At 42.4% G+C, this 26,684-nt stretch overlaps 1 protein-coding gene across 3 annotated transcripts in view; it reads right to left on the bottom strand.

Moving 5' to 3' along the window:
* The window catches only part of SMARCAD1 (SNF2 related chromatin remodeling ATPase with DExD box 1), a 193,097-nt gene that overhangs the window by 86,782 nt on the left and 79,631 nt on the right, over positions 1-26,684 (bottom strand). For 2 of the 3 annotated variants that reach the window (XM_073601047.1, XM_073601049.1), the window contains exon 1: positions 421-812. In XM_073601047.1, coding sequence (XP_073457148.1) covers positions 421-497 — 77 coding nt within the window. In that variant the 5' untranslated portion in view covers positions 498-812. Of the gene's footprint in view, positions 1-420; positions 813-1,063; positions 1,453-18,996; positions 19,082-26,684 lie in introns of those variants that run through there. The other variant, XM_073601046.1, reaches the window with a different exon arrangement.

The following is a 26,684-nucleotide window of genomic DNA, read 5'->3' as shown; positions in this document are numbered from 1 at the left end:
CAATTACCTTTCTCCGTCCTCTTTTGTAAAACAAAGGAGGAAAAAGAAAAAAAAAAAAAGTTTCTGTTTTTGTGAAGGAATAGCTAAAAAGTGGCCCTGATAACCATTATACCTAGAAACCATACCCACTTTAGTACATCACATGGTGAGCCATCAAAATACAAGCACCTTCTGAAATTACGCTACGTTTTAAGAGAGATTTGCAAGTCACAACGCATTATACCCACCGAGGCCTGCAAATGTGCACTTTAATAATTAGTACTTGCACAAAAGGAAAAAAAAACAAAAAAAACAAAAAAAAAAAAAAAAAACACAAGATATATGGAGAAAAAATATTATAAAAAATCTTACCGGCACAGAGAAATGACATGAATTACTAAAAACAAAGAAACGTGCAGAAAAATTGTTCGATGTACTTACCAAGTCAGTGTGACACATTTCCCTTTTCCAAAATCCCTCATTTTATAGCCCTCTTCTATGTAAACGCCTGTTAACATTCACTCAGAAAATGGCAGGGTTGTGCAAGCACAAGAAACAAGTGAGAAAATCCCTTGCACAGCAGAGGTGATAGACATGCAGTACAATGGTGAAAAGATGCTGTTTTAAATAGAAATTTGAAAAAGAATGCTGGCATTCTGAAACATGGAGCAGTTCCTGCAGCTGTTTCCCTAGACAGACGCAGTTGAGATAAAAATCCTGCAGCATTCTTGCTTTCTGCAAAAGTTTCCTGTAAAACAGCTCAGAACAGACTGGCAAAGTTCTTCTCCCCATATGAAAGCTCTTATGTCTGCTTCTGCAAAGCACTGAACCAAGTTCCTAGGTTGCTGAATGAGTGACAGCATTGCCAGCCAATCAGAAAGGGTTTTTCAGGAAAATCACCCCTTAATTTATTCAAAATTAGGTCATATGAACTGCTATTGGCTTACAAGGAATATAGTGTTAGCTTACTCAGGGAAAAGGCCACCCATCTATGCCTCCTTAAGGTTGTAGACACCTCTTGCCTAGGAGCATAAAAGGAATATATATATATATAAAAAAAAAGTACTGTACACTGAAAACTTACCAGAGAATCCCAAGAATTGAAGGGCCGGAGCTCAGTGATCCTCTGAGCTTTTTTTAGAGAGCACTGAGGGATCAGAGAGAGCTCATCCAAAGAAGCATCTTGAAGGAATCTAACTATTTTAGTTTTGTGTTCTTCCTCCATTATCTCATCACTACTGCTGTAGTCTTCATCCAGAACACTGCCTGCATCCGAAGCAGACTCATCGCTTTCTGAGTCTCGTTTAAAGCTGATCATTTTTTTTTTGCCTTTTGATTTTTTCTTTAAACCATTCTGTATCAGTGCATTAGATTTGTGATCTGGCTTGGCTTTGGTGCTGTTTTTAGGATTGGTTTTGTCACTTTCTGATGTTCCATTGCACGCAGCGCTTTTGGAAGTGCTCTGCAACTCATCTGTTTAAGTAATGAAGACAAAACAGTTTTAATACAAATTTTGCATACAAGCATTTGCGACTAATTGCACTGTCTGGCACTTTTGAAGCCCATAGATTAATTGCTTTAGGAATACAGAGTTACGTTATTTTGGCTTTTTTAAAAAAATAAACAGGTCTGTGGAATATTCCAAACAGGTTATGGGTCAATTAAAACCATCTTCATATTATTAAGATAATTTATCTACACTTGACCAACCCATTAGGTCTAGGTTTTTAAAAATGGCACTGAGGAAGCAAAAATTAAATGCTGCAAATGGGATAGGACTTGGTTAAAATGTAACGATGCTAACGTCCCAAAAAAAAAAAAAAAAAAAAAAAAAAACACATGCTGGGTAATGCATTATTCCCTCTCTTTCTCTGTCACCTGGGTGGGACTACACAGGGTGCTTAGACCTTTGTCCAATCACAGCAGAGATTCCTTATGCCCTACTTGTAATATTTTCCACAAAGATAGCTGCTGCAGAGGTTAGAAGATATAGTGTGTGCAATGAAATACCTACACATACAGCAAGTCTCAGAATTAAGTTGCCAACCCCTTTACAATTTTACACTTGTGTTTTAAAGGGTGAACTCCACACACAGATCTTGGACCTGAAAAATAACAAATTAATGCTACACAGGATATTACAGTACTTCAATGCACACACAATACTGCTATATGTCGATATACTGTATAGTATCTACTGCGACTTTCGGTGTCTGAAAATGTATAAACACAAAATACAATAGTAAAAAAATAAACAGAGAAACAGCTCTCAAAATCTTTTCAAGTTTTATGGACAAGAGAGTTTGTGACGAAAATATATTTATCAATTTTCCCTACAAAGTCTTCTGTACACTTAAAAGGACATCAGGGGGTGCAGATTTTCTTATTACAATGGATATGGTGATAATACTATTCCTATGAGATGTTCTAGCAAAGTTCAGAATAGAAATACTAAGGTTTCCTACAATATCTGCAATGTATAAAATTTATAGTGTTTTTTCTTCATCAACAAAACAGGGGGTAGTTTCACATGAAGGGCCCCCTGCACACCATTTTGTTGCAGTAACATATTACACCCAAATTGTGTGGCATTCATATTGCAATGCAACAAACTTCAATGCACAGTAATATTCTTAAGTGCTTTCCCAGCTGGTGCTGGGGGAAAGAACATTGTTCGGGAAAAGGCAATTCCACTGACTAACACACATCCCGCTGTAAATTTTGTATACAGTAAGGACTGTTGACCAAAATGACCACATGTGAACAGAGAACTAAATAAACTGACCCAATTAAGGAAAGCTGTACAGAGTCAGTAATCTTGCTGTTTTAGCACTGTCTGTGATATTACAGTGAAAATCCATTTTCAGCATGCTGGAAAATCTGTTTACGGACTGCTCTTTTTTTTTTTTTATACAGTACACTGTGTATCCAGTGTAACAACAGCAAAGTAAAAGATAAAAACATGAATGCATCACTTACCCATTGTTCTCTGCTTGTGTATTGTGCTTAAAGCATATCTGAACCCAAGAAATAAAACAAAATATATTGCAGCATACCAGTTCTTAAACTGGCCATAGACGGTTCAAATCTTGGCAGACTCAGCAGGTACCCACCGAGATTAGAACCATGTATGGGCAGGCTGAATGTACCCGATCAACCAACTTGGGTACAACCAGCCTGTCTGATTTTACATGAGACTATTGTTAGAGGCTATTATAGCCACTAGCAGTAATCAATGTGTCCTCCGGGCAGGGACAGCTCCTCGACCCGTCTGTGTTGATGAGGGAATGGAATGAAAAATCGCTCCATCTATGGTCAGCTTTAGGTGTGGTGGCTGAATTCACTTTCTTTTTTTGCCCTTCACTTTGTTTTGACCTGGTGGTCCTGCCAATAACAAACATCCTGTTCAAGGGTAAAAATGCTCGGTCACTGTACCTTGTCTATAAAAGGAGTAGCATTGTTACCTTAGGAATGCAAGTGTTTTAAGACTACAGAACACCTTCAAAGCCCTTTCTTGTTCTCTTAAAAATTAGGCAGAGGTGTTCTGTAGTTCACAGAACTGTAAATGTGTTTAACTCTTTCCTGTCAGACCTTGCGCTCCAATTTTAATCTCAAGTGGCCAGACCATTTTTGCATTTTTTCACTTTTTGATCATTTTTCACATACAGCTTTCATTGTAAAAAAAATAAACAAAAAAACACATTTTTGAAAACACCGAACTGATAGAATAAAAGACAATGCAGCTGATTGTACTAGTCCTATAGTATAGCTATCAAAACAATATTTTCTTCAACATTAAAATCATTATTAGTACAAACACAACATAACTTACAAAAACTAAAACGATAAAACTGTACTGAGTTAACATATTAATGAATTTTAAATTGTGCCTTTTTGCAAAAACTGTGAAAATCAAAGGTTGGCCCCACGCTAAATACTGTGGCAATGCCCCAATCTGCAGTGCTGTGTGTGCAATGTGATAAAATGATGCAGGCATATATTTTATTGCAATGAAGCATGCCACAATGCACTGCAACACATCACAACGTGGACAGAGTAGAATAAACTTTTTTTTTTTTTTTTTTTTTTTTTTAAATCAAGCACTACTGTGCTTTTGCACAACATCCACCAGCATGCACACAATATTACACACACATCGTGGTAATAATAGGTGTTAGACATGTTGGTACTCTGTGAATGGGTACATTCACACCAGCATTTATGCATTATAGGGCTATAATGCATAAATGCTGGTGTGAATGTACCTATTCACAGAGTACCAACACGTCTAACACCCATTACCACAATGTGTGTGTAATATGTGTGGGCTGTGTTGGGCCTTTTTCACATGGTCACAAAAAGGCCTACCTGACTGAGCCAGGACCTGAGCGTGACCACTGTTTCACTGAGTCCAATGGAGGAGGCGGCGTGTGCTGTGGAGAAATCTGTGTGTGGCAAAACTGCCCCTAACAATCGGAGGGGTTTAAAAGCTGTACAGCGGTCAAAAGTATGTAACAAAGACTGCCAGTATCAGGTGTATATAATGTTGAAAATGCAAGCGTCAGGAGTGGGTAACGTACAACATCCACGGGTCAGACGTGTGTAGCACATAGTGCAGAGGACAGGATTGTGTAATGTGGTAACGTACAAAGTGCAAGGGTTAGGAAGAGATAATGCGCAGGCAGCAGATGAAGCAAAAGCTACAAAAGGCAGTGGATGGGGGTGAATGGCGGCATGACAAAAATGTTGCGTTCAGCCACCAAGCATGACCCACTCCACTAAATAGGGCTGCCATGCAACCGCATACAATGCATACAGTTTCAGCACAGTGATGCTAAATGTTAAACCAGAAGGTGAGTAAGCAATATAAAGCTCTCTCAATGCCTGTCAGACCATCTCTGAAAAGCGATCCACCACAGATCGCTCTTCAGAGTGTGACAAGCGTACACTAATCTAAAGCAATAGTGCCCCTTGTAGGGTCTGTTTCCAGGGAAGTAAACATCACCCAGGCTAAAACTGCAGCATACTCATCCTACACTGACCTGCAGGCTCTGAAATGGTGGTGGGCTCCCTGCAGTCAAGAGGAGGCAGAAAGGGGACTCTACTTCTGAAAGGGTAATCCTGCAATCTGCAGTAATTACAAAAGAACTTCCCCTGGCCCGATTTGTTCAGAAAAGGGACTATTTAATGATTTTCAGTTGCAGGCGGGGTATTCTTCAGCACCACGTTTCCTGACAAAGTTCCAGCCTGCCCCAGGAGGCTGACATAGAAGGCGCCAGGATTTAATTATTGGGAACCCCAGTGCAAAAGAATACTCCGCCTGCACCTGAAAGTCATTAAATAGTCCACTTTCTGCCCCCGACACTCTATTAAACAAATGAGGCATGGGGAAGTTTTTTAAATTGCTAAAGAGAGGTGCCCAGATGTTGGGAGTCCCACTATAGAACAGTGACTTCTTTACCTGCCCGATATGAGACAGCAGGGCCAATCTCGAGGTACAATCACATACTAATCCATACTTAAAATGATCAGGTAGTTTACTTTGTTCCCAGTAGCTGAATGGAGCAATAGAGGAGTGAAGGAAAGACTCAAGGAAAGAAAAGATTCACTTTAATGTTGTGGTGTCCTAGTTTTGTAAAAGTTAGCGGATCTGGCACAAGATATTTTATATTATGTGCATTTTCAAGAGTAATGTGTAACACTTCTACTCCTTACAATGTTTCAGACAGAGTTCTGTAGTCCTGCAGGCAGTGCTAACATCGCTGTTTGATATTCCAGTGCAGCGTCGTCAGTACAAACAGGAGCTTAGGAGAATGCTATTTTTCTGGCTGACGAACAGGTATTTTTTTTTCTTCTTCCAGCTTTGCCCTGACAAACCTATAAAGTGAACCTGTTACTTTGTTCACAGTGATTAGACATGGCAAGAACCCTTTAACTACCTGCCACATGCTCTCATGCCAATAAAAACTCACCCCTGCCTTTCACAGCATGGCACTCAGTGCCTGAATGGTCAGTTGCCATGCTTGAATGCTAGAATGTGAGGGTAGTGTGGAGGCACCTCAGCCCAGTGTAATCCCTAGCCTTGCATAGGATTTTTAACAGGGGCTGCGCTGGGCATTATAGGTACCTTTATACACTATAGAAAATTACCAATAATATTTATAAAAGTCAAGAGCTTGCAGGAATACATTTACTACCAATTTCATCTTTGGTTTCCAAGGAACTGGACAAACTGTATAAAAACATACATTTTGTGCAGAGTTCACTCAAGTTCAGGATATTATTTTATTTTTTTTAATGGCACATTTTTTTTTAATCAAAAATGAAGGTTTATTGAGCATAAAGTAAAAAAGAAGCCACAAAAATATAAAGTGCAACAAGCACTATTCATAAAAGCAAGTACATTGACTTACATACTGGATGTGAAACATTGAGGGACAAATTAGCAAGAAGTACTGGTGTGAACATACAAAGCTGTAGAAGACGTAGGGGGGATATCGAGTACCCAGAGCATACGTAGTGAGAGCATTTTGAGGTAGAGTGGAGATCATTCCTCAGCGGTGCAAGTGAAAGCATCTTCTAACCACCTGGTCCAAATTTTGTGATATCAGCCCCTGTGTGAGTAAAGTACTTTTTTTTATAGGGAAGGGTGGTAATAGCCCTGATCCACTGTTGTGGGGGCGATTTTCTCAACCAGGTCCTGGCTATTTGCATTCTGGCTAAGAATAGTGACTCTTGAAGGAATATATTAAAGGTATTTGTCCTCCTCAGAGATAGAGAGGAGGCCCAACACACACTGGTGGGGACATAGGGTGAGAGGGGAGCCCATGCGATCGTGAAGGAATTTGACCACCTGTGACCAGTAACCTTGAATGGATGCACAGGACCATAGCAACTGATGGAAGGTGCCCCTGGGGTCTCCACACCGAGGACATGCTGAACCGTGTTCCGGTGTGTATGTGGGGAGGCGAATGGGTGTCAAATAGGACACATCACCCAGGTCCGTCTCCCACTGATATTTCAATTGGTAGGCCAAGGCAGTGGCAAGCAGGTAGCATGAGGTGGTTGTAGAACAAGGAAATACGTTTTTTGGAGTTTGATCCTGTAATTAAGTCCACTGGATATAGTAATTCGAGGCTGGGCAAGGAGTCTCGGAATTGAAAGTTAAGCGAATGTCGAAGTTGGAGGCAACGAAAAAAAACATGTGATTAGGTACACCAAAACCATCTTTCAATGCTTGAAATAATATAACCAAACCATTGGCTATGACGTGTGAAAGATATATGACCCCTTTGTCAAACCATAGATTGTGGTCTGGGACAGATGTCAATTCAGGCAGAAGCAGGTGGCGTACCACGTTGGCGTGTGGGTATGAAATATAGGTGCCTTGGTAAGGTTTATGGTCAATTGCCATATTTTGCCATGATAGAATACCATGCGGCTCCTATTGCCCATGTGGGATACCTCACGAGTGCCACACAGTAGAATTTGGAAGGGGTGAGTGACAGGGCGGGAGGCCGGGGAGCACACCAAGGTGAAGTACCTAATCTTGTCTACTTGGTTAAAGTAAAAGAAATGGAAGAGTTGGGAAGCAAAATAATAGGAGGACAGGTCTGGGAGAGCGGTGCCACCGAGGTTGACAGGACATTTCAGAGCTCGCCATGATAGTTTGTAAAGGGAGGGACCCCAAATGAATGTGTTGAGGATAGACTCATGGATTTGAATATACATGGTGGTATGTATAGAGGCGCATGCCAAAAAATATAAAGTAATTTGTGGAGGAGTACCATTTTAACTAGATTGGTGCATCCCATAACCCCAAGGGGGAGACGAGACCATGTCTGCGTTTTGGTTTTTAGAATGTCATACAAGGGTTCACGGTTAAGGCTTATGTAATCCGTTAGCGAACAATACTTGAATGCCCAGGTATTTGATCCTGCTAGCCCCTAACCAGGAGAAGAGTGGCCTGATTAGAGCCCCTATATATAATGGTAGGATTTGTGACTTGGCCGAATTAATCTGGAGGCAGGAAAATACCCCAAATTGTTTAATAAGCTGCAAGGCATCCTGGAGTGATGGACCAGCATCATTCAGCTACAGGAGCATGTCATCCGCGTATAGACTAAAGGACTTCAGTCACCTGTCGGAAACGAAGGCCAGTGATATCAGGGTGTGCCTCGACAGCATTAGCAAGGGGTTCTATTGCCAGTGGGGATATAGAGCAGCCTTGGCGTGTGCCACGGGAGCGAGAGAATGGATCCGAGACCCTGCCATTAACTTGAATGTGGGCCGTAGGGGCCTGGTATAGGAGATGGAGCCATTTAACAAATTTTTGGGCCAAAGCTGAATCTGCAGAGACATTCCCATAGGTAGTTCCACTCTACAGAATCAAACGCCTTAGCAGCATCAAGACTGACCACTACTTTGGAGCTGGGATTGTCATGGGTGGATTGGAGATTCATGAATAGCCTGAGGTTAAATTCCGTGTTCTAATTGGACATGAACTTATCTGGTCTGGGTGTATAAGATCCAAGATTACCTTTTTGAGACGCAGGGCAAGAATTTTAGCAAGTATACTGACATCCAATTGCAGGAGAGATATGGGGCAGTATGATTCAGGGAACAGCGGGTCCTTTCCTGGTTTGGATATCAAAACTATGAGAGCTTCACTCATGGTGGTAGGGAGTGTGTAAGAATGCAGACAACCCATCCCGAGTAGTTGGCAGTGGAGGTGTTTAGGTCAGAATAGAAATTCCTGAACTCTGCAGCCACTAGATCATGGTCCGTAATCCTAGTCCCCAAGGCAGTTTGGAGTGTAACCGCTACCGGGGTTCATATTCAAGGTGTGCCATATAGGCAAGCAATTTGCCATCTCACTCGCCGAGTTCAGGGCCAAGCCCCGGTTGGTGTGGACATAGAGAGCCAGAAAGGATTCAGCTTCCAGATGCAGACCGCAGGGGGAACAGGCAAGTGTAGCGTAGCCCAATATGGGGAGTGGTCGGAGATCACCCTGACCCCAAATCCCACATCGAGTAGGCTAGGCAGGAGAGGGGGCGTAACCAGGATTAGATCGATGCGGGACAAGGCAAGATGGGAAGGGGTAAAACATGAGAAATCTGTAGATGTCTGGTATTTATATCTCCATGTGTCTATCATGGTGAATTCTGAAAGGAACCTCCCAAATCTGGTGATTAGAGATGGAGTGGGTGTAGGGACATTAGGGCTTAGTTTATCAAGACTAGGATTAATTGTCATGTTAAAATCCCCCAGCCATATTGCAGGCACCATAGAGTGCTGGGCCATAAAGGCCACCCCTTCCTGTAGTACAGTGAACTGAAACGGAGGGGGAATATAAGATGCCATAAGGAGAATTTCCAAACCATTAACAGTAACATGTAGAAATAGCGAACGACCCTGGGTGTCTGACTGCAGGGTGTGAAGCTGGAACTGTACCGATTTGGCTATCAGGATGGCCACTGCGAAAAATTAGAAATGAATGGGGTTTGATATAACCAGCCGACCCATGTTTTTTTTAGGTCCATTTGCATTTGACCTGTGACAAGAGAGTCTCCACAAGGACGGATATATCCGCCCTTAGAGATTTGAGAGGGGATAGGATGGCAGTATGCTCAACCCTGGTGCATAATCCCCGGATGTTCCAGGTCACAAGTTTAAAGGGAAGCCATTAAAACTGTGGGAGCAGGGGAGCATGCAGTCAGACCCACAGGGCGCAACCAACAAGATAGTACAAAAACATAGAAATGGATAAACATTGCACAGGTGTAACGATATATACATATAAGACATTACAAATATAAAATTAAAGGTACAGTGGTGATATTCTGGGAGGGGTATCCATCCGTAGATAGGGTTGTACATGTGTCAGGGGGAGGTTGTAAATGGCCCATTGCTAAAAAGGGGAGGTTGTTGATGGCCCATTGCTTAAAAAAAAAAAAAAAAAGGCAAGATAAGATGTCAAAAGTACATAAAAAGAAAAAAAAACAAAACAAAAAACAAATAGGCTATAACAGCAAAAGACCAACGTAGCCGAACAAACAGGCTGCTACACGCCGCAACTGAGGGGGCAGGGACTTGCCAGGAAAACTAGGCTTGAAAAGTCAAAATTAAACTAAAAGCGGCATATGGTCAGGGCGACCGTTGAGGTCTAGGGGACATTCAATAACTGAAGAGCGCACAGCAGTGCAGGGGTGACAAGTCTCTGACAGTGAGAAAACAGCAGGTGGGACACTTGAGTATATTGGGATATAACAGTAGAGATTGGGGGGGGGGCACATTAAGGGCCACAGTGGAGAAGAGGGGATATGTAATAGGGGAAACCCCTAATATAACAGGGTAAGATCAGCGAGGGGAGGCAGGGGTGCAGGCGGGCAATGCCCAACTCACGGTTCAAAGAGTAAAGAGTGATTCAGAGACATATCTTGATGGGCAGCGGGCCCAGATAAGCAAACATAACACTCGTGTGGGCGGCAACAGAGGATTGGTCAACAGGGATTCAGGCAGGTGCAGGGCCGGCAGCATCACGGTGTTCCAGCCATGAGAGGACCGCATCTGGATCTTGTGGAAAATAAATGTGAAAATTGTGGCATGCAATTGTATTCGGCCCCCGAGTCAATACTTTGTAGAACCACCTTTCACTGCTATTACTGCTGCAAGTTTTTTATGGGAAGGTCTCTACCAGCTGTGCAGCTCTAGAGAGTGAAATGTTTGCCAATTCTTCTTTGCAAAATAGCTCAAGCTCTGTCAGAGTGGATCGAGAGCGTCTGAACAGCAATTTACAAGTCTTGCCACAGATTATCAATTGGATTTAGGTCTGGATTTTGACTGGGCCATTCTAAAACATGAAAATGGTTGATCAAAACCATTCCATTGTAGCTCTGGCTGTATGTTTAGGGTCATTGTACTGCTGGAAGGTGAACCTCCACCCCAGTCTCAAGTTTTTTGCAGACTCCAACAGGGTTTCTTCTAGGATTGTGCTGTATTTGGCTCCATCCATGTTCCCATTAACGATGACCAGCTTCCCTGTCCCTGCTAAAGAAAAGCATCCCAAAACATGATGCTGCCACTGCCATGTTTCACGGTGGGGATGGTGTGTTTCTGCCACACAAAGCGTTTTGTTTTGAGGGCCAAAACTGTAAATTTGGGTCTCAGTTGACTAGAGCACCTTCTTCCACATGATTGTTTTGTCCCCCACATAGTTTCTCTGAAACTGCAAATGGGACTTATTATGGCTTTCTTCTTTGCCACTCTTCCATAAAGGCCAGATTTGTGGAGTGCACGACTAATAGTTGTCCTGTGGACAGATTCTCCCACCTAAGCTGTGGATCTCTGCAGCCCTTCCAGAATTACCATGGGCCTCTTGGCTGCTTCTCTGATTAACGATCTCCTTGCTCGGCCTGTCAGTTTAGGTGGACAGCCATGTCCTGGTAGGTTTGCAGTTGTGTGATACTCTTTCCATTTTTGGATGATGGATTGAACAGTGCTCCATGAGCAGTTCAAAGCTTGGGATATTTTTTTTCTAACCTAACCCTGCTTTAAACTTCTCCACAACTTTATCCCTGACCTAGCTGGTGTGTTCCTTGGCCTTCGTGATGCTGTTTGTTCACTTAGGTTCTCTAACAAACCTCTGAGGGCTTCACAGAACAGCTGTATTTATACTGAGATTAAATTACACACAGGTGGACACTATTTACTAATTAGGTGACTTCTGAAGGCAATTGGTTCCACTAGATTTTAGTTAGGGGTACCAAGGAAAAGGGGGCTTTATACAAACGCATGCCACACTTTTCAGATGTTTGTAAAACATTTTGAAAACCATTTATCATTTTCCTTCCACTTCACAATTACGTGCCACTTTGTGTTGGTCTATCACATAAAATCACAATAAAATAAATTTATGTTTTTGGTTGTAACATGACAAAATGTGGAAAATTTCAAGGGGTATGAATAGTTTTTCAAGGCACTGTATGTGACTTTGTATGTGGCATGGTTGTTGATGCCAGACGGGCTGGCCTGAGTATTTTGAAAACTGCTGATCTACTGGGATTTTCACGCACAACCATTTCTAGGATTTACAGAGAATGGTCCAAAAAAATATACAGTGAGCGGCAGTTGTGTGGACGAAAATGCCATGTCAATGTCAGATGAGAACGGGCAGACTGGTTCGAGATGATGGTTGTTACGAGTGGTTGAGTTACTGTTGCCTTTCTAAAGGTATGCAGAATACCATCTCTGAATGCACAACACAGCGAACCTTGAAACAGATGGGCTACAGCGGCAGAAGACCACACTGGGTGCCAGTCCTGTCAGCGAACATGAAACTGAGGCTACAATTCACACAGGCTCACCAAAATTGGACAATGGAAGATTAGAAAAACTTTGGCTGGTCTGATGAGTCTCGATTTTAGCTGCAACATTCAGATGGTAGGGTCAGAATTTGGCGTGAACATGAAAGCATGGGTCCATCCTGCCTTGTATCAACGGTTTGGGCTGGTGGTGGTGTAATGGTGTGGGGGATATTTTCTTGGCACACTCTGGACCCCTTAGCAAATTAAATGTAGCGGCCTACCTGAGTATTGTTGTTGACCATGTCCATCCCTTTATGACAAAAGTGTACCCATCTTCTGATGGCTACTTCCAGCAGGATAATGCACCATGTCACAAAGCTCAAATCATCTCAAACTGGTTTCTTGAACATGAGAATGAGTTCACTCTACTCCAATGGCCTCTACAGTCACCAGATCTAAATCCGATAGAGCACCTTTGGGATGTGGTGGAACAGGCGATTCACATTATGGCAGCAACTGTGTGATGCGATCATGTCAATATGGACCAAAATCTCTGAGGAATGTTTCCAACACCTTGCTGAATCTATGCCATGGGGAATTAAGGCAGTTCTGAAGGCAAAAGGGGGTCCAACCCGGTACTAGCTATGTGTACCTAATAAAGTGGCCAGCAAGTGTATAAGGAATATCTTTACCACCTGCATATAAAACTTAAAATTTAGAAGAGAAGGAATTCTTCATTAAAGGCGGCCATAGGCAGCAGGAACCAGATGAGACTCGAACCATGTATGGGTAAGCCTGAATGTAGCAAGATGATCAAACAATGGAACATGCATTAAAAACACCCCAATGGGTACCTGTTTTTTTGTGTCAGGCACAATTTGACAATCTCTAACTGAAAAAAAAACAAAAAAAAAAAAAACCATCATCCAAATTGGTACCAGAACAAAATTTTTTTTTTTTTAAATTACAACTACATGTTTTCCTCTTCTGTGCAACAGCATTATATTTGTATAAAAATATGGGGCAAATGGTTCATTTCTATTTACTTCGCTTTATCCCAGTGAAACAAGCATCAAGTAATGCCTCAATTCTGTCATTGACGCCACTCTGAAGGAGGTAGTAACAGGAATGTAGCCTCCTTCTCTTGCGCACAAAAAAAAAATAAAAAGTCTAATTTTGCAAGATAAAAAGCGTTAGAGCTTTGTGAATTAACTACCCATTCAATCTTGCCTGCGCACCAAAATGGAGCGGTATAGTGTGCAATCAGCAGCCGTTTTAAGCTCCAGTTCTGTGTGGAGGAGTGTAGTGTGATGCATGTTCTATCATATCACACTTCTTTATGTGAAGTGCACAAAGTAACACTGAACTAAAAAAGTGACTATTCTAGGAAGAGTCAATTTCCCAGCACAGCCCCCTCCCTCCTTGCACATCATAGTCCTCGCTTCTCAGAATTTCTAATTACTCCCTGTGCTAGCCAACTCCTCCCCTGTCCCCTCACCTTCCTACATTTAATGTAGCAGCTGGGGGGGAGAAGCAAATGATGATGCTGGAGAGATAAACTCTGAGTTTGCTGACAACGCATCCAAGATGGCAGCACCCAGCAGCAGTCTGAGCTTTTGGATGACTAAAAAGAAGGCTTTTACAGGTAAATAAGTAAGCACAGTAGGGGTCAGGGGAGAGACCAGATATCTGACACCAAAAATATTAGTTTCTAAACTAGTTTCTTTGAATGACAATTTCCTGTCCTTACCTCTGTCCCCTTTACAGAGAACACTTATTGGTTGTTTTCTTTTAGCAACTGTCACTTTAACATACAGCAATTTTAATTAGTGTTGCTCAAAAGTATAATTTGTATTAGTATAAGTGAATTACTAACTCTACCCAGAGAAAAAGATCCCCTATTGCTGATCACAAATGAAAGCCTGGGCATCTCAGGATTTCTGGTGCAGGGAATTAATCAGACTGGCTGCTCCTTTGCATCAGCATGTTACAAGACTAAAAACTCCTGAACTTTTGGTCCATCTAACTCATGGCTCCTCAACCTGTGGCCCTCCAGCTGTTGCGGAACTTCAACTACAAGCATGACTCCCAAAGGCAGAAGCATGACGGGACTTGTAGTTCCGCAACACCTGGAGGGCTATAGGTTGAGCACCTATGGTCTAACTGAACTAAAGGAAAAGTAAGTATTGCTGTCCTATTCATTTTTATTTCTTCTTTTCAAAGACTGTCAACATGGATAGGTGTAGATATGCTTTTAGGGTAAAAAGAAAAGCTAAACCAATGGTCATCAACAAGTGGAATCCTGCACTAAAAGCTTTAATGGGTTCTCTTGTTTGTTAAATGAAATTTAGAAAATGCATACAATTTATTCACATACCAGGAAGTATTTTAGAAAGAAAAAGTTAGGAAAATTAACACACACCATAGTACATTTGATAAATATTAGTTTTGATGAAGAGTTGCATCATTTTTCTTGACATTTTTCAATTATGCTAACATAGACAACTCTGCAATCTCACTTTGCTCTCCATCAGCTAATTGGTAGTTTCATAAGATGGTGTAAGTTACCCCAACATTTTATATTTCTGATATGTGTGTTACCATGTACTTGTATGAAAAAATATCCTGCATCCTTGTGTGAAATATTTGGTGATCCTAGCAGTCCCCCTGATCTGATTTCAAACTGACCATGTCAGGAATGGAAGGACATCCATCCCGGCTTGGTCAGGTTGCTTCTTCACATTCTACTTGCCTGTCCTCCTGTTGTCAGACTTTTGCAGACACCGCCCCCTTCCCCCTTGCACAGCTCTTCCTTCACTGGAAAGATCAGTGTACTGCTCTTCCTCTGCCTTCTGCTCACATGCCCCCCTGCACAGCTCTTTACTGGGAAGATTTGTGTATTGCTGTTTCTCTGCCTCTGATGCCATGACCCCCTGCACAGCTTGGTATATTTGAATACGCATTTTACACAAGACTGTGCCTGAGCTCTGATTGCCCCCATTGTCACAAGGAGTCCCCATCTTTCTAAGCTCCTTCTGCAGCTTAGAAAAGTGGTCATGTAGGAAAAAAAAAAGGGGGGGGGGGGGCTTTTTTTTTACATACACACAATGGGGAAAATTATTTGAGCCCCTGCAGATTTTGTAAGTTTACCCACTTGCAAATGCAGAGTCTATAATTTTTATCATTGGTGTACTTTACATGATAGAGACAGAATATCAACCAGAAATCCAGAAAAAAAAAAAAAAAAAAACATGATACAAATGTCAAACTGAGTTGCAGTTGAGTGATTAAAATAAATATTTGAACCCCAAGCAAAACATGACTTAGAACTTGGTGGAGAAACCTTTGTTGGCAAGCACAGAGGTAAGACGTTTCTTGTAGTTGGTTACCAGGCTTGCACACATCTCAGGAGGGATTTAGGTTTACTCTTCTTGTTCAAATATTTTATTGACCAAAAGGAAATGTACAGACAAAAGGCAGAAAGATCTTGTACATAAACATGACAAATTAAAACTTAGAGAACCGGGACCATGAAATTGACCATACAAAATCAAGAAGAGAATAGAACATTTGGTATAGGGGGGCTATCCACCTACCAGGCAAAAAAGGGTAGGCAAATGCCAGAGCATATTGAACAAAACAACAAAAGTGCTAAAAAGGGGTAAAAAGTTCAGTGAGAGAGCGATCCCTTGGTGGGGGGGTGAAAGAATGGTGACAGACCCAAGAGTAGAGTAGGTAATAAATGATTTGGGGAGTTATGGGCGTAGTAGGGTTTTATCAAAACCAGGAGGTAGGTGGGTAAGTAATGAGTCACCCATGCGTTCCAAAGCTTCTCCAATTTGTGTACTTTGTCCGTTGAATCAGCTTCCAATTTAGCATGTATCATTGCTTGGGTAATTCTATGTTTGGTCTTGATTACACACAAGGAAATAGATTTACAAGACTTAGCAATAGTCTGCTTGGCTGCAGTAAAAGCAGAAGCTCAAATTTACGGCATGTCAAGGACAAAGGTTTGCTATTCAGAAGAGCGATAGCAGGTTCTGACAATAGGGGGGTAGAAAAAGGTTTGAAAGGATCGAGAAGACATCTAACCAAAAAGACTGCACTATGGGGCAATCCCACCAAATGTGAAGGTGTGTGCCCCGCTCGGGACAGCCATGGAAGCAGTGAGGTGGGTACTGTGGTAGAAATTTGTGGATCCTGGCGAGGACCAGGTACCACCTGGTAAGCACTTTGTAATTAGTTTCTTTGGCAGCGTTGTTAGGGGAGGAAGATTTCGTCACTTGCCAGATTAGTGACCAATCGGCATGGTCAAGAGCAAGGTAAAGGTCTCTCTCCCATTTGCTAACATAAGCCAGAGGTTTTGCCGTGTCAGGGGTAAGAAGGGCATATAGTTCAGAGACAAGCCCACATCTATGGGGGTCAGATTTGCACTCCCGTTCAAAAAATGTGAAACCTGGGTCTGAAGCGTCGGAAGGGGTATATGGCTTAAGAAAGTGTTTGATTTACAGGTATCTGAAGAGTTCAGAGGATGGGTCTCGCAGAGTGATGGGAAGGATTTGAAAGTGTTGCACGTGAAGAATTTATAGGCCAGGAACAGGCCTTCTGATGACCACGCAGAGAACGAGGTAGGGGAGGACCAAGCTAGATTAAAAAGACGGGTTGTAGGTCCACTCTTCTTTACAGATCTTCTCTAAATCCTTAAGGTTTGGCTGTTGCTTGGCAACTCCAAGTTTCAGCCCCTCCGTAAATTTTATTTAGGATTAAAATCTGGAGACTGGCTAGGCTACTCCATGACCTTAATATGCTTCTTGAGCCACGCCTTTGTTGCCTTGGCGCCAAGTTTTGGGTCACTGTCATGCTGGAGGACCCATCCACTACCCATCTTCAGTGTTCTGGGAAGAAGGTTCTCATCCAAGATTTTTCAATACATGGCCCCATCCATTGCTCCCTCCATGCGGCAAAGTCCGCCTGTACCTTTAGCAAAGAAACAGCCCCAAAGCATAATGTTTCCACCTCTGTGCTTGACTGCAGGGATGGTGTTCTTAGGGTCATAGACAGCATTTTTCTTCCTCCAAACATGCGAATTGAGTGAATACCAAAGGGCTCAATTTTGGTCTTAAATGACCGCAGCACTTTCTTCCTATCCGTCTCCGAATAATTTGAAGTTCATTGGCAAACTTCAGGCAGGACTGTATTTGTGCCTTTTTGAGGAGGGGGATCTTGCGAGTGCTGCAGGATTTCAATCCATGGCAGCGTATTGTGCTACCAATGGTTTGTTTGGTGACTGTGGTCCCAACTGCCTTGAGATCATTCACAAGCTCCTCCCGTGTAGTACTGTGCTGATCCCTCACTTTTCTCATGATCATCCTTATCCCAGGAGGCGAAATCTCACATGGAGCTCCAGACCAAGGGCGATTGATGGTTATTTTGTATTTCTTCTATTTGCGAATAATCGATCCAACAGTGGTCTCCTTCGCATCAAGCTTCTTGATGGTCTTGTAGCCCATTCCAGCCTTGTGCAGTTCTACAATCTTGTCCCTGACTTCCTTTGACAGCTCTTTGGTCTTGCCCATGATGGCGAGGTTTGAAAGGAAGAACGAGATTCTGTGGACAGGTGTCTTTTTATGCACATAACAAGTTGTCGTTAGTAGCACCTTTTTAAATTGACAGGACTAATTAAAGTCCACTTTGATTTTTTAAACAGTAAAGGCAAAACCTGTCTGCTATTCCAGGGCCGTCCCATAACTCGCTAGTAAAATACATGCATGATGACGCACATGCATAACAATGGGTGTTAAGGTGCATTTTCATGTAATTGTTGCTGGTTTCTCATTAGTTAATTATCAACCAGCTGTTGCATTTTTTTGTTGAAAAGCATTCTCACAAGTACAATGTATCTGTGACACAAAGTAAAGTTACTGCCGTAGTTGTCACTGGGAGGAATAGCACCTCGTCGCTGGTGTCAGCAGAAGGAATACACTTTCTGCCACTGAAGAACAATGCTCCATGGTTTGAATGAGCATGAAGAAAAGTCCCTCATTGTTTGTGTCAGTGGAAGGAATAGTGCCCCATCATTGGTGTCAGTGTAAAGCAAGGTATACACGCAGAGGTTTTTTTCATTCAACCAGAGAGTTGAAAAATGAAAAAAAAAAAAAAAAAATCTCAGATCCCTGCATCCACACAAACAATGTGAATGCAGGGATCTTCACCACTGTGCTATGTCAAATACACTGATTAGTGTTTCAGCCATTGGCTGCATGCGATCGAAAGCTGGTTTTCTAGCAGGACTGTTCGACAGAACAGCTTCTGTTGAAAAGAGGGATACACACATACCACAATTTGCACGTGAACTGGCCAATTTTTGAAACATGTATACCCAACTTAAGAAAAAGTGCCCCATTAATGGTGACAATGGGAGGAAATACTGCTGTATTTATCTCTGGAACTTCAAGGGTTAAGCCCTAACCTGACAAGAAACTCAGCATATTTAGTAATATTTTTCAAATATCAAAAATATATAAAAACATAGTACATTATAGAAAATCTTAAAGAAAAATATCAGTTTGCAATATTGAAAATGTTTTAGTAGACAGCATACTCCACATTAGTGTATGTATTTTATTGTTTCATTAAAAAGAAAAAAAAAAAAAAAAGTTTTTTTTTTTTTTTTTAAGTGATTTGGGAAAGCTGTGAATGTGGCAGACTTTACCTTGTTCATCTTCAGCAAACAACTTCAATGCCTCGAGTGCTTCATGAAAAGACCAGTCATGTTCTTGAAGAACCTCTCTAAGCTCCTATGCAAAAACAAATATTGCATAATTACAGAACGTCTTTATCACATTAATTACAGATCAAGAAATCAAACACTACCATGTCAAACAAAACTCATAACATTGAACACATGCTGCCAGCAAAAAGGCAATTAAAGCTATAAAGAGACTCAAGCATTCAACTTATCAAGAGGAGGCGATCTGAAATAAAAGACTACCAAGTGTGTCTGCATAGGAGATCGGGATTATGTAAACAATTTGGTGACTGTTAAACCAGAGTAGGAAGACAGATACAGAATGGTGAATGGAAACAGGCCAGGGGTGGCGTTTTGCGGATTTAGATACATATGTCACAACTAAACACATTTTTGATGAATGTTGTGAGTTTTCAGTGATTTCAGCAGGTATCCTGTTAGATGGAATGTGTGCTTTAGGATATAAGACCTAAGACCTGTGTCCATGGGCAAATGCAGTGTGCTGTTGACATCAGTTTGAGTCACTTCTGAGATTATTCAGAATTCATTGACAGATACATTTTGACTTGCTTCAAGCTCCTTTTGAATTCCCATGGCCTTAAATTAGGACAGAAACAGTTGTAACATGAACAGAAGCCTGTTGACACAGGCCCTTAATATAAATCTGGGGGAGGGTCCTTGGTGGAAATAGTAAGGGCACAGTGAAGGATTAATTTATAGCAAAATGTAATGGTATCGTTATAGGTTAATATACAGTGACTGGCAAGGGAGTAGTATAAGGTTTTAAGTGAAACTTAAAAGGTTTAAAAGGTGAGGTCTACTTCAGATAAATACATTGACATGTTGCATCTGTCCAAAATCTACTGATGACATGGCCACAATGCAGAGAAATGCCCCAGAAGAATATCATAGGACTTGCTGCACTCCATTTACATTGCCAGTATATGTGACAATCCTATTCTACCCATCTATGCTAATTTTCATGAAATATTACTAAACTTTGTTTAGGTCGTCTGATGTACAATAAATAGGAAGGTAACTAAAAAAAGTTAATAAACAGTAAATGGGACGTTCATATTGGACATTAAACATAGGAATTTTGACTTACCTGTAAATTCTTTATCTTAAAGTACAGTACAGCAGTGGTCATCAACCCTGTCCTCAGGGCCCACTAACAGGCCAGGTTTTACCTGGTATTACCTTGGGGAGATGAAGGCTAGAATACTGCAATTACTAAGCAGCAAATGATATCACCTGTGATGAATTTCAGTTATCTTGCAAACCTGGCCTGTTAGTGGGCCCTGAGGACAGGGTTGATGACCAATGCAGTACAGGACTAGTATTCATAGACCAAAAGTTATATGCAAGGTTACCTTCAGGTGATTGGACACTGGCAAAAAAATATTTAAGGGTGACAGTAAAAGGGCTCTATATAACCTATCCACTTTAAGACTCCAGTTTAAGCAAGCAATAAGGAGTGATCAAGACACAGAGGGGAGGGGCATGTGATCTGTACTGCACTCCAAAATAATGAATTTACAGGCAAGGAAAAATTGTTATCTTGAAGTGGAGTTCCACCCAAAAGTGAAACTTCCACTTTAAGCACTCCTCACCCCCTGACATGCCACAATTGGCATGTTTTTTTTGGGGGGGGGTTGTACCCTTTTTTTCTTTTCCTGTCCCACTTCCCATCTTCATCCGCCTAGGCGGCTCCTCCCTGCCAGCAATCTTCTGGGAGACAACTCAGGTCCCAGAAGATCGGCTGGCCAATAGGAGAGCGCAGCGCGACTCGTAAATGCGCAGTGCGTGCCCGGCCGTGAAGCCGTAAGCTGTCGCGGCCGGGTGCCCAGAGTTACCATGACGGCGCCGAGCAGGAGGGGGAGAGGAGCTAGCATCTGGGCGGCCACATCGCTGGACCATGGGGTAGCTAAGTGTCGGTTTATTAAAAAAGTCAGCAGCTATGCTTTTTGTAGCTGCTGACTTTTAATAAACTAAAAAAACGGGTGGAACTCTGCTTTATAATCGTATAGTAAAGGGATTGTATTAACAGACTCTGGAACAAACCCAAGCAATAAACTGGAGGGGTGGGCAAAAACATAGCAAACAGATCTACCAACAGGCTCACAAGAAAAAAGGGTTAGAAAAGCTAAACAAAAAAAAAAAAAAAACCTCAGATAACAGCTGAGGCCTGAAAATCCACCTAGTATCGCTCGCATCAGTCGAGGCCTGAACACCCACCCAGTATCACTCACATCAGTTGAGGCCTGAACATCCACCTAGTAGAACATGTGAACAGAGGACCAGGTGGTAGCCTTGCAAATCTGGGAAGCAGATGCTTGATGCTCAAGAGACACCAACAGCCTTGGTAGAATGGGCGCTGATAGGTAAAAGGAGGAACTCTGTCCCTATGGGTGTGAGAGCTGGATATAAGTTATCTGATCCACTTCGTGGAGGAGGAAACAGAATGCCATCTACGAGGGCTTACAAGCAGGACTTAGTCTTGCAAATAGAGGCTCAGGCTGTCTGGTAGACCCTCATCCATGCAATTTAGGGCAATTTTCTTGTCATGTTTTAAAGCAGGACAAAGGGAAGGAAGAACAATGTTTTCATTAAGGTGAAATGAAGAAATCACCTTCGGTAGGAAGAAAGTATTTTGTCTTAAAATCAATTTGTCCTTGTGCAAAACAAAAAGGGGTTATTTACAGGAAAGAGCTACCAACTTATAAGCATTGCTAACAGATGTAGTGGCTAACAGGAAAGCAACCTTTAACTAATGAATTATCTCAAATTGGTTTAAAGAGAGGTCTCTGAGTACAGAGAGCACAAGGTTAAGATCTGAAAGCGACAATGGAGGTCCAATTGGGTGATTTAGGTGAGCAAACCCTTCCTCCCCTCAGGGACTTGATAAGGGGGGATTGAAAGACAATAGGTTTCTGGAATAAAATGGATAAAGCAAAGACCTCCCTTTAAGGTTACTTAGAGTCATATGCTGGTCAAGATCAGACTGAAGAAATGGCAAAATAAAAGAGTATTATCACTCAACTTATTATTCTCACACCAGGTAAAGTATGCCTTCCATGTGCGATGCTGTTAAAGCCACTGAGAAGCAGAATGGATTAGGGGGCCTTTGGTGTGTTTGGAAGAGGCCAGGGCTTACCTGCCAGAAGTCCAAGTACGTCGGTGTACTACATTCTTCTGTGCCAATTTGATGCAGTGAAAATTATTCGAAACCTTTTCTTCTCCATCATGTGCAGAATTTAAGGGAAGATTTTCACCAGAGGAAAGGCATTAACCAACTTGAATGGAGTGCAAGGAATCACCGTAGTATCTACTGCTGTGTCTTGGATATGGCTTTGTCCTGCTTGTTATTGAACTTGGAGGCCAGATGTCCACATCTGGTTACGCCCACCTTTGACAGATTTTGAAAGATCTCTGGGTGCAGAGATCACTCCCCTGGGACTAGATGTTGACGGCTCTGGGAATCCGCCTGGCAATCATCCACCTCAGGGATGTGGATGGTTGAGAGAGTTGAAATGTGAGTTTTTGCCCTTTTGTTTTATTTAGGGCAGTTTGACATCTGGTGCCCCTCCAATGATTTATGGAGGCCTCTGCAGTGGCTTTGTCTGACTGTACCCTGACTGGGTAACTTTGCAGAAGGGAGGTCTGTTGTTGAGCAGATAATCTGATGACTCTTAGTCCCAGAATGTTGATGGAAAGTTTTGACTCCTGTAGGGACCAAGTCCCCTGATCAGTCAGGGAACTGTAAACTCTGCCCCAGTCTGTATGACTGGCATCAATTGTCACCATTTCCCAAGGTATGTGAAGAACGGCTTTCCCAATTCTAGGGCTGGATTGGAGAGCCACCATGTCAGGAAGAGCTTTTTCGGGTTTTATAGAAGCACTGGGTAGATCCAAGGATTGTATTTGCTTGTTCCATGTGGAGAGTATGCTGGATTGAAGAAGTCTAGAGTGAAACTGGGCAAAAGGACCTCAGAGGCTACCATCAAGCCCAGAACCTTCATAGAAGCAAACTGAAGGTTGCCAGTTTGACCTGAAGGTCCTGATGTGGGACCTTAGGAAGGCAACCTTCTATGGAAGAAAATTTCTGGGTTGGCTGTGTCCAAAATTATCCCCAAGTACTCCGGACAGCATGAGGCTTGGAGAGCAGATTTAGAAAAATTGATTATCCAGCCAAAGGTTGGAGAAGTTGGCAGACAAGTTTGTGGCTGAGTTCTTCAGTAACAACTTTTTCAGGAAACCTGTGAATTCCCTGGTTTTGTAGAAGAACTTGGGGTGCAGAGGGCAGCCTACATGGTAATGCTACAAACTAGAAGTGTTGGTCTCCCACAACAAAACCAGAAAGTGTTGGTGTGAGGGATTTGGGTCTCTCTTTTGAACTGAAGCTGGCAGATTGGAAGACAAAAAGTAGGGAGCTTCTACAGAAACTATTTTGAGCCCCTTTGAAATGACACACTGGCATCTTAAATCAACACTAGTGCAAAGGCCAACAGATTTCCTCTCCCCTCCTAAAAGTGGGGATGCCCCTTTATAATGAGGACGAATTCTGGACAAGTTTGGTATACTCGGGAGTCCAGATGCCTAGAAATGAAACTTTTTCAATGAGAAGTAGTAGTAGTAAAAAGAGTAGCAGACAGAACTATATGGGGCACTCTATGGGGCAGCCCTAGCAAGTTTTTTTTTTGCCAGTGTCAAATCACCTCAAAGTTTTCTGAAAAAAAAACATGATCTATGAATACAAGCTGTGTGTCTTGTACTATACGATTAACATAAAAATTTTTGCCTGCACCGTAAAATCCTTTTCTTCAAGTCCATTAACCCTTTCATTGCTACCGCCGTATAAAACTGGCAAGCCAAATCAGATGTCAGATGAAAGCTATGTACTGGATTGCTTCCACACACTCCAGGAACACTGCCCTCACAACAAGCTGCCACTTTGTTTGCCAGGCTCCGCGCTCCTATTAGCGGACTTAGGACCAGCATGGTGGGTGCCACTTGGTAAAGGGTAAGGAGATAAGTGAACATCCGTTCACTGACCCACCCTTCCTACTAAAAACTCTGCAGACCATTAGCTTCACTAGAGGGCAGGTGAGACATCAGGAGGTTTTTATAAAGAGAACTTGTCATCCAAGGAAAAAAAAAAGCAATCCAACTCAGGGATAGTCAACAACAAATAAGTGCTCATTTGTGAGCTCGTTTAGTGCTGGGCTTTATTATAATTTATAGTAGAACTGGGCACTGCATGTAGGGGAAAAGAGTTGCCTGAGGGACTTATGTCAAACTGGCATCAGAGGGCGCTGAAACATCTATATCGTAGAACTTGAGAACGGGTGAACAAAAAACCAGGTGGCAGCAAATACAGGAAATAGCTGCTTGATGCCAAGAAGGATGAGCAGATTTGGTGCAGTGCACCTTGAAAAGAAAAAAGGTGGAATCTGATCTTTGAGACCATAAAACTGGATGATGGTCAGTCTAAGCCACTTAGAGATGGTGGAATAAGAAGCCAGTGCACCCTTATTGGGACCATACATTAAAACAAAAAGGGAATCTGTCTTTCTGAAAGAAGCAGTGGTTAAGCAGGCTCTCACAGTCTGCATCACATCCAGACAAAAATATATATTTTCTTCTTTTGGTGAACTGGAGACAGAGGGATGAAAGCGATTTGCTGCTTGAGATGAAGGCAGAAACTACCTCAGGCAAGAAGGAAGTTCTTTGCCTCAATACCACCTTGTCCCCATGATAACCAGCAGGGGTTTCTTGAAGAATAAAGCCTCTACTTCACACTCTCGACTCACAGGAGGTGATGGCTACAGGGAATACTACCTGACGCGTGGGATCAAAAAGGAATGTCTCTAATGGGTTCATATGTCAGTTCTGAAGTCCAAAAAAAAATAGGTTTAGATCCCACAAAGTCAAAAGGGAATAAACAGGGGGAGCTGTATGGAAGACTCTCTGTACAAGTTGTTAATCAAGAAGTCAGAGGCCAACAGTCTCTAAACAAAATATAAAGGGCACGTAGCTATTGACAGCGCTGAAAGCCAAACAATTGTCCAGACCCATCTTCAGAAAGGAGAGGATTTGTTCCATGAGCTCCAAGACTCACACCATGTGAAGTACTGTAAATCTTCCATGTCCAAAGATAGAGCTTGCATAAAGGAGCCTTATTAACTTTTAGTAGCATAGGAATCAGAGATCCAGAAATAACTCTCTCTCAAATTCTGGGTTTTAACAGCCATACTGTTAAAGCCAGCCTATATGAGGCAGATTTGTAAGTTGGTCTTTGAGATAGAAAATCTTAATGATCTAGCAGAAGTCACAGAGTGTCCACCAGGGGTCTTTAGCAGGTTGGCCTGGGCCTGTTCAAAGCACTGAGGATCACTGGAATGCCCTACATCTCGATCCTTCAAAGTTTCAGGGGAGGAAAGGCACGGGATTAGGATATACTGATCCCTCAGAGTCACCAGAGCACCCATTAGTGGATCCCTGTACCTAGAGATGAACCTATCCAATGTGTTGTTGAACTTGCAGGCCAACAGGTTCACATTCTATGTCACCCACCTGTGACATGGGTCTTGAAACACTTCTGGGTGTAGGGACTAGTCCCTTGGGTTATGGCGCCAAAAAAGTCTAGCTGCCAATTGTCTATAGATGGGATGTACACAGCGGACAAGACTGGAACACAAAGTTCTGCCTAGGACGGGATCCAATCTATCTCTCTTGTTGCAGCAATACTTCTGGTCCCTCCCTGATGGTTGATGTACGCCACTGATGTCATGTTGTCTGACTGAATCTGGATCAGATGACCTTCCAGCAGGACGGTCCAATGCTGCAGAGTCAAACTGCCAAAAGCTCTGAGATGTTCAGAAGATGAGACTAGACTGACGGGGTGTCAAGGATTCTTTCCCAGCCTGACAGGCTGGCTTCCATCGTTAGGATTTTGTAAAATTGGAAGAAAAGACTCCCCCCCACCCCCCCAGAAGGATTCCTGAACCACCAAGCCAGAGACAAACGTGTCCTCCGTGCCAAATTAATCGTTTTTTCTAGAGTCCTGGCTGATTTGTTCCAAGACAACAGAATGTTGCATTGTAGAGGTGTAGCATGAAACTTTTCAAATGGGACTGTCTTGAAACACTCTGGTCTGAGATGTCTTTAGGACTAGATCCAGGCACTCTAAACAATTAGTTAATTCTAGTGAAGATTTCTAAAGGTTCAGGATCCACCCTAACAGCTGAAATGTCTGCTGACGTGACAGTAAAGGCAAATCATCCAACAAAGTCCACGCCAACTGTTCCATAAGAAGGATGTCGTCTAAGTATCCAACAAAGGGAATGCAACTAGGTCTAATACAGTGCCAGCACCTTGATGAACAACGGAGTGCAAATGAGAAGCTGAAGGGCAGGGCCACAAAACCGCAGTGTTGAGGGACCCACAGCAAGACATAGGAAACAATGTGCTAGAAAGACATGCAGGTATGCATCCTTGATGTCCACAGAAATCTGAAAGTCTCCCTGGTGAAGTGAGGCCGTCACAGACCTGGTAGCTTCCATGTGAACGTTCTTGGCTGAAATGAAGACATTCAGAGCTTACAGATCCAAGATTAAGTGGGTGCCCCCTTTAGCCCCATACACACTATT

The sequence above is a fragment of the Aquarana catesbeiana genome, linkage group LG01 (genome assembly GCF_042186555.1).
Source record: "Aquarana catesbeiana isolate 2022-GZ linkage group LG01, ASM4218655v1, whole genome shotgun sequence".
Lineage (NCBI taxonomy): Eukaryota > Metazoa > Chordata > Amphibia > Anura > Ranidae > Aquarana > Aquarana catesbeiana.
Note: the sequence above shows the minus strand (reverse complement) of the source record. Positions and strands in the feature narration are given on the sequence as shown.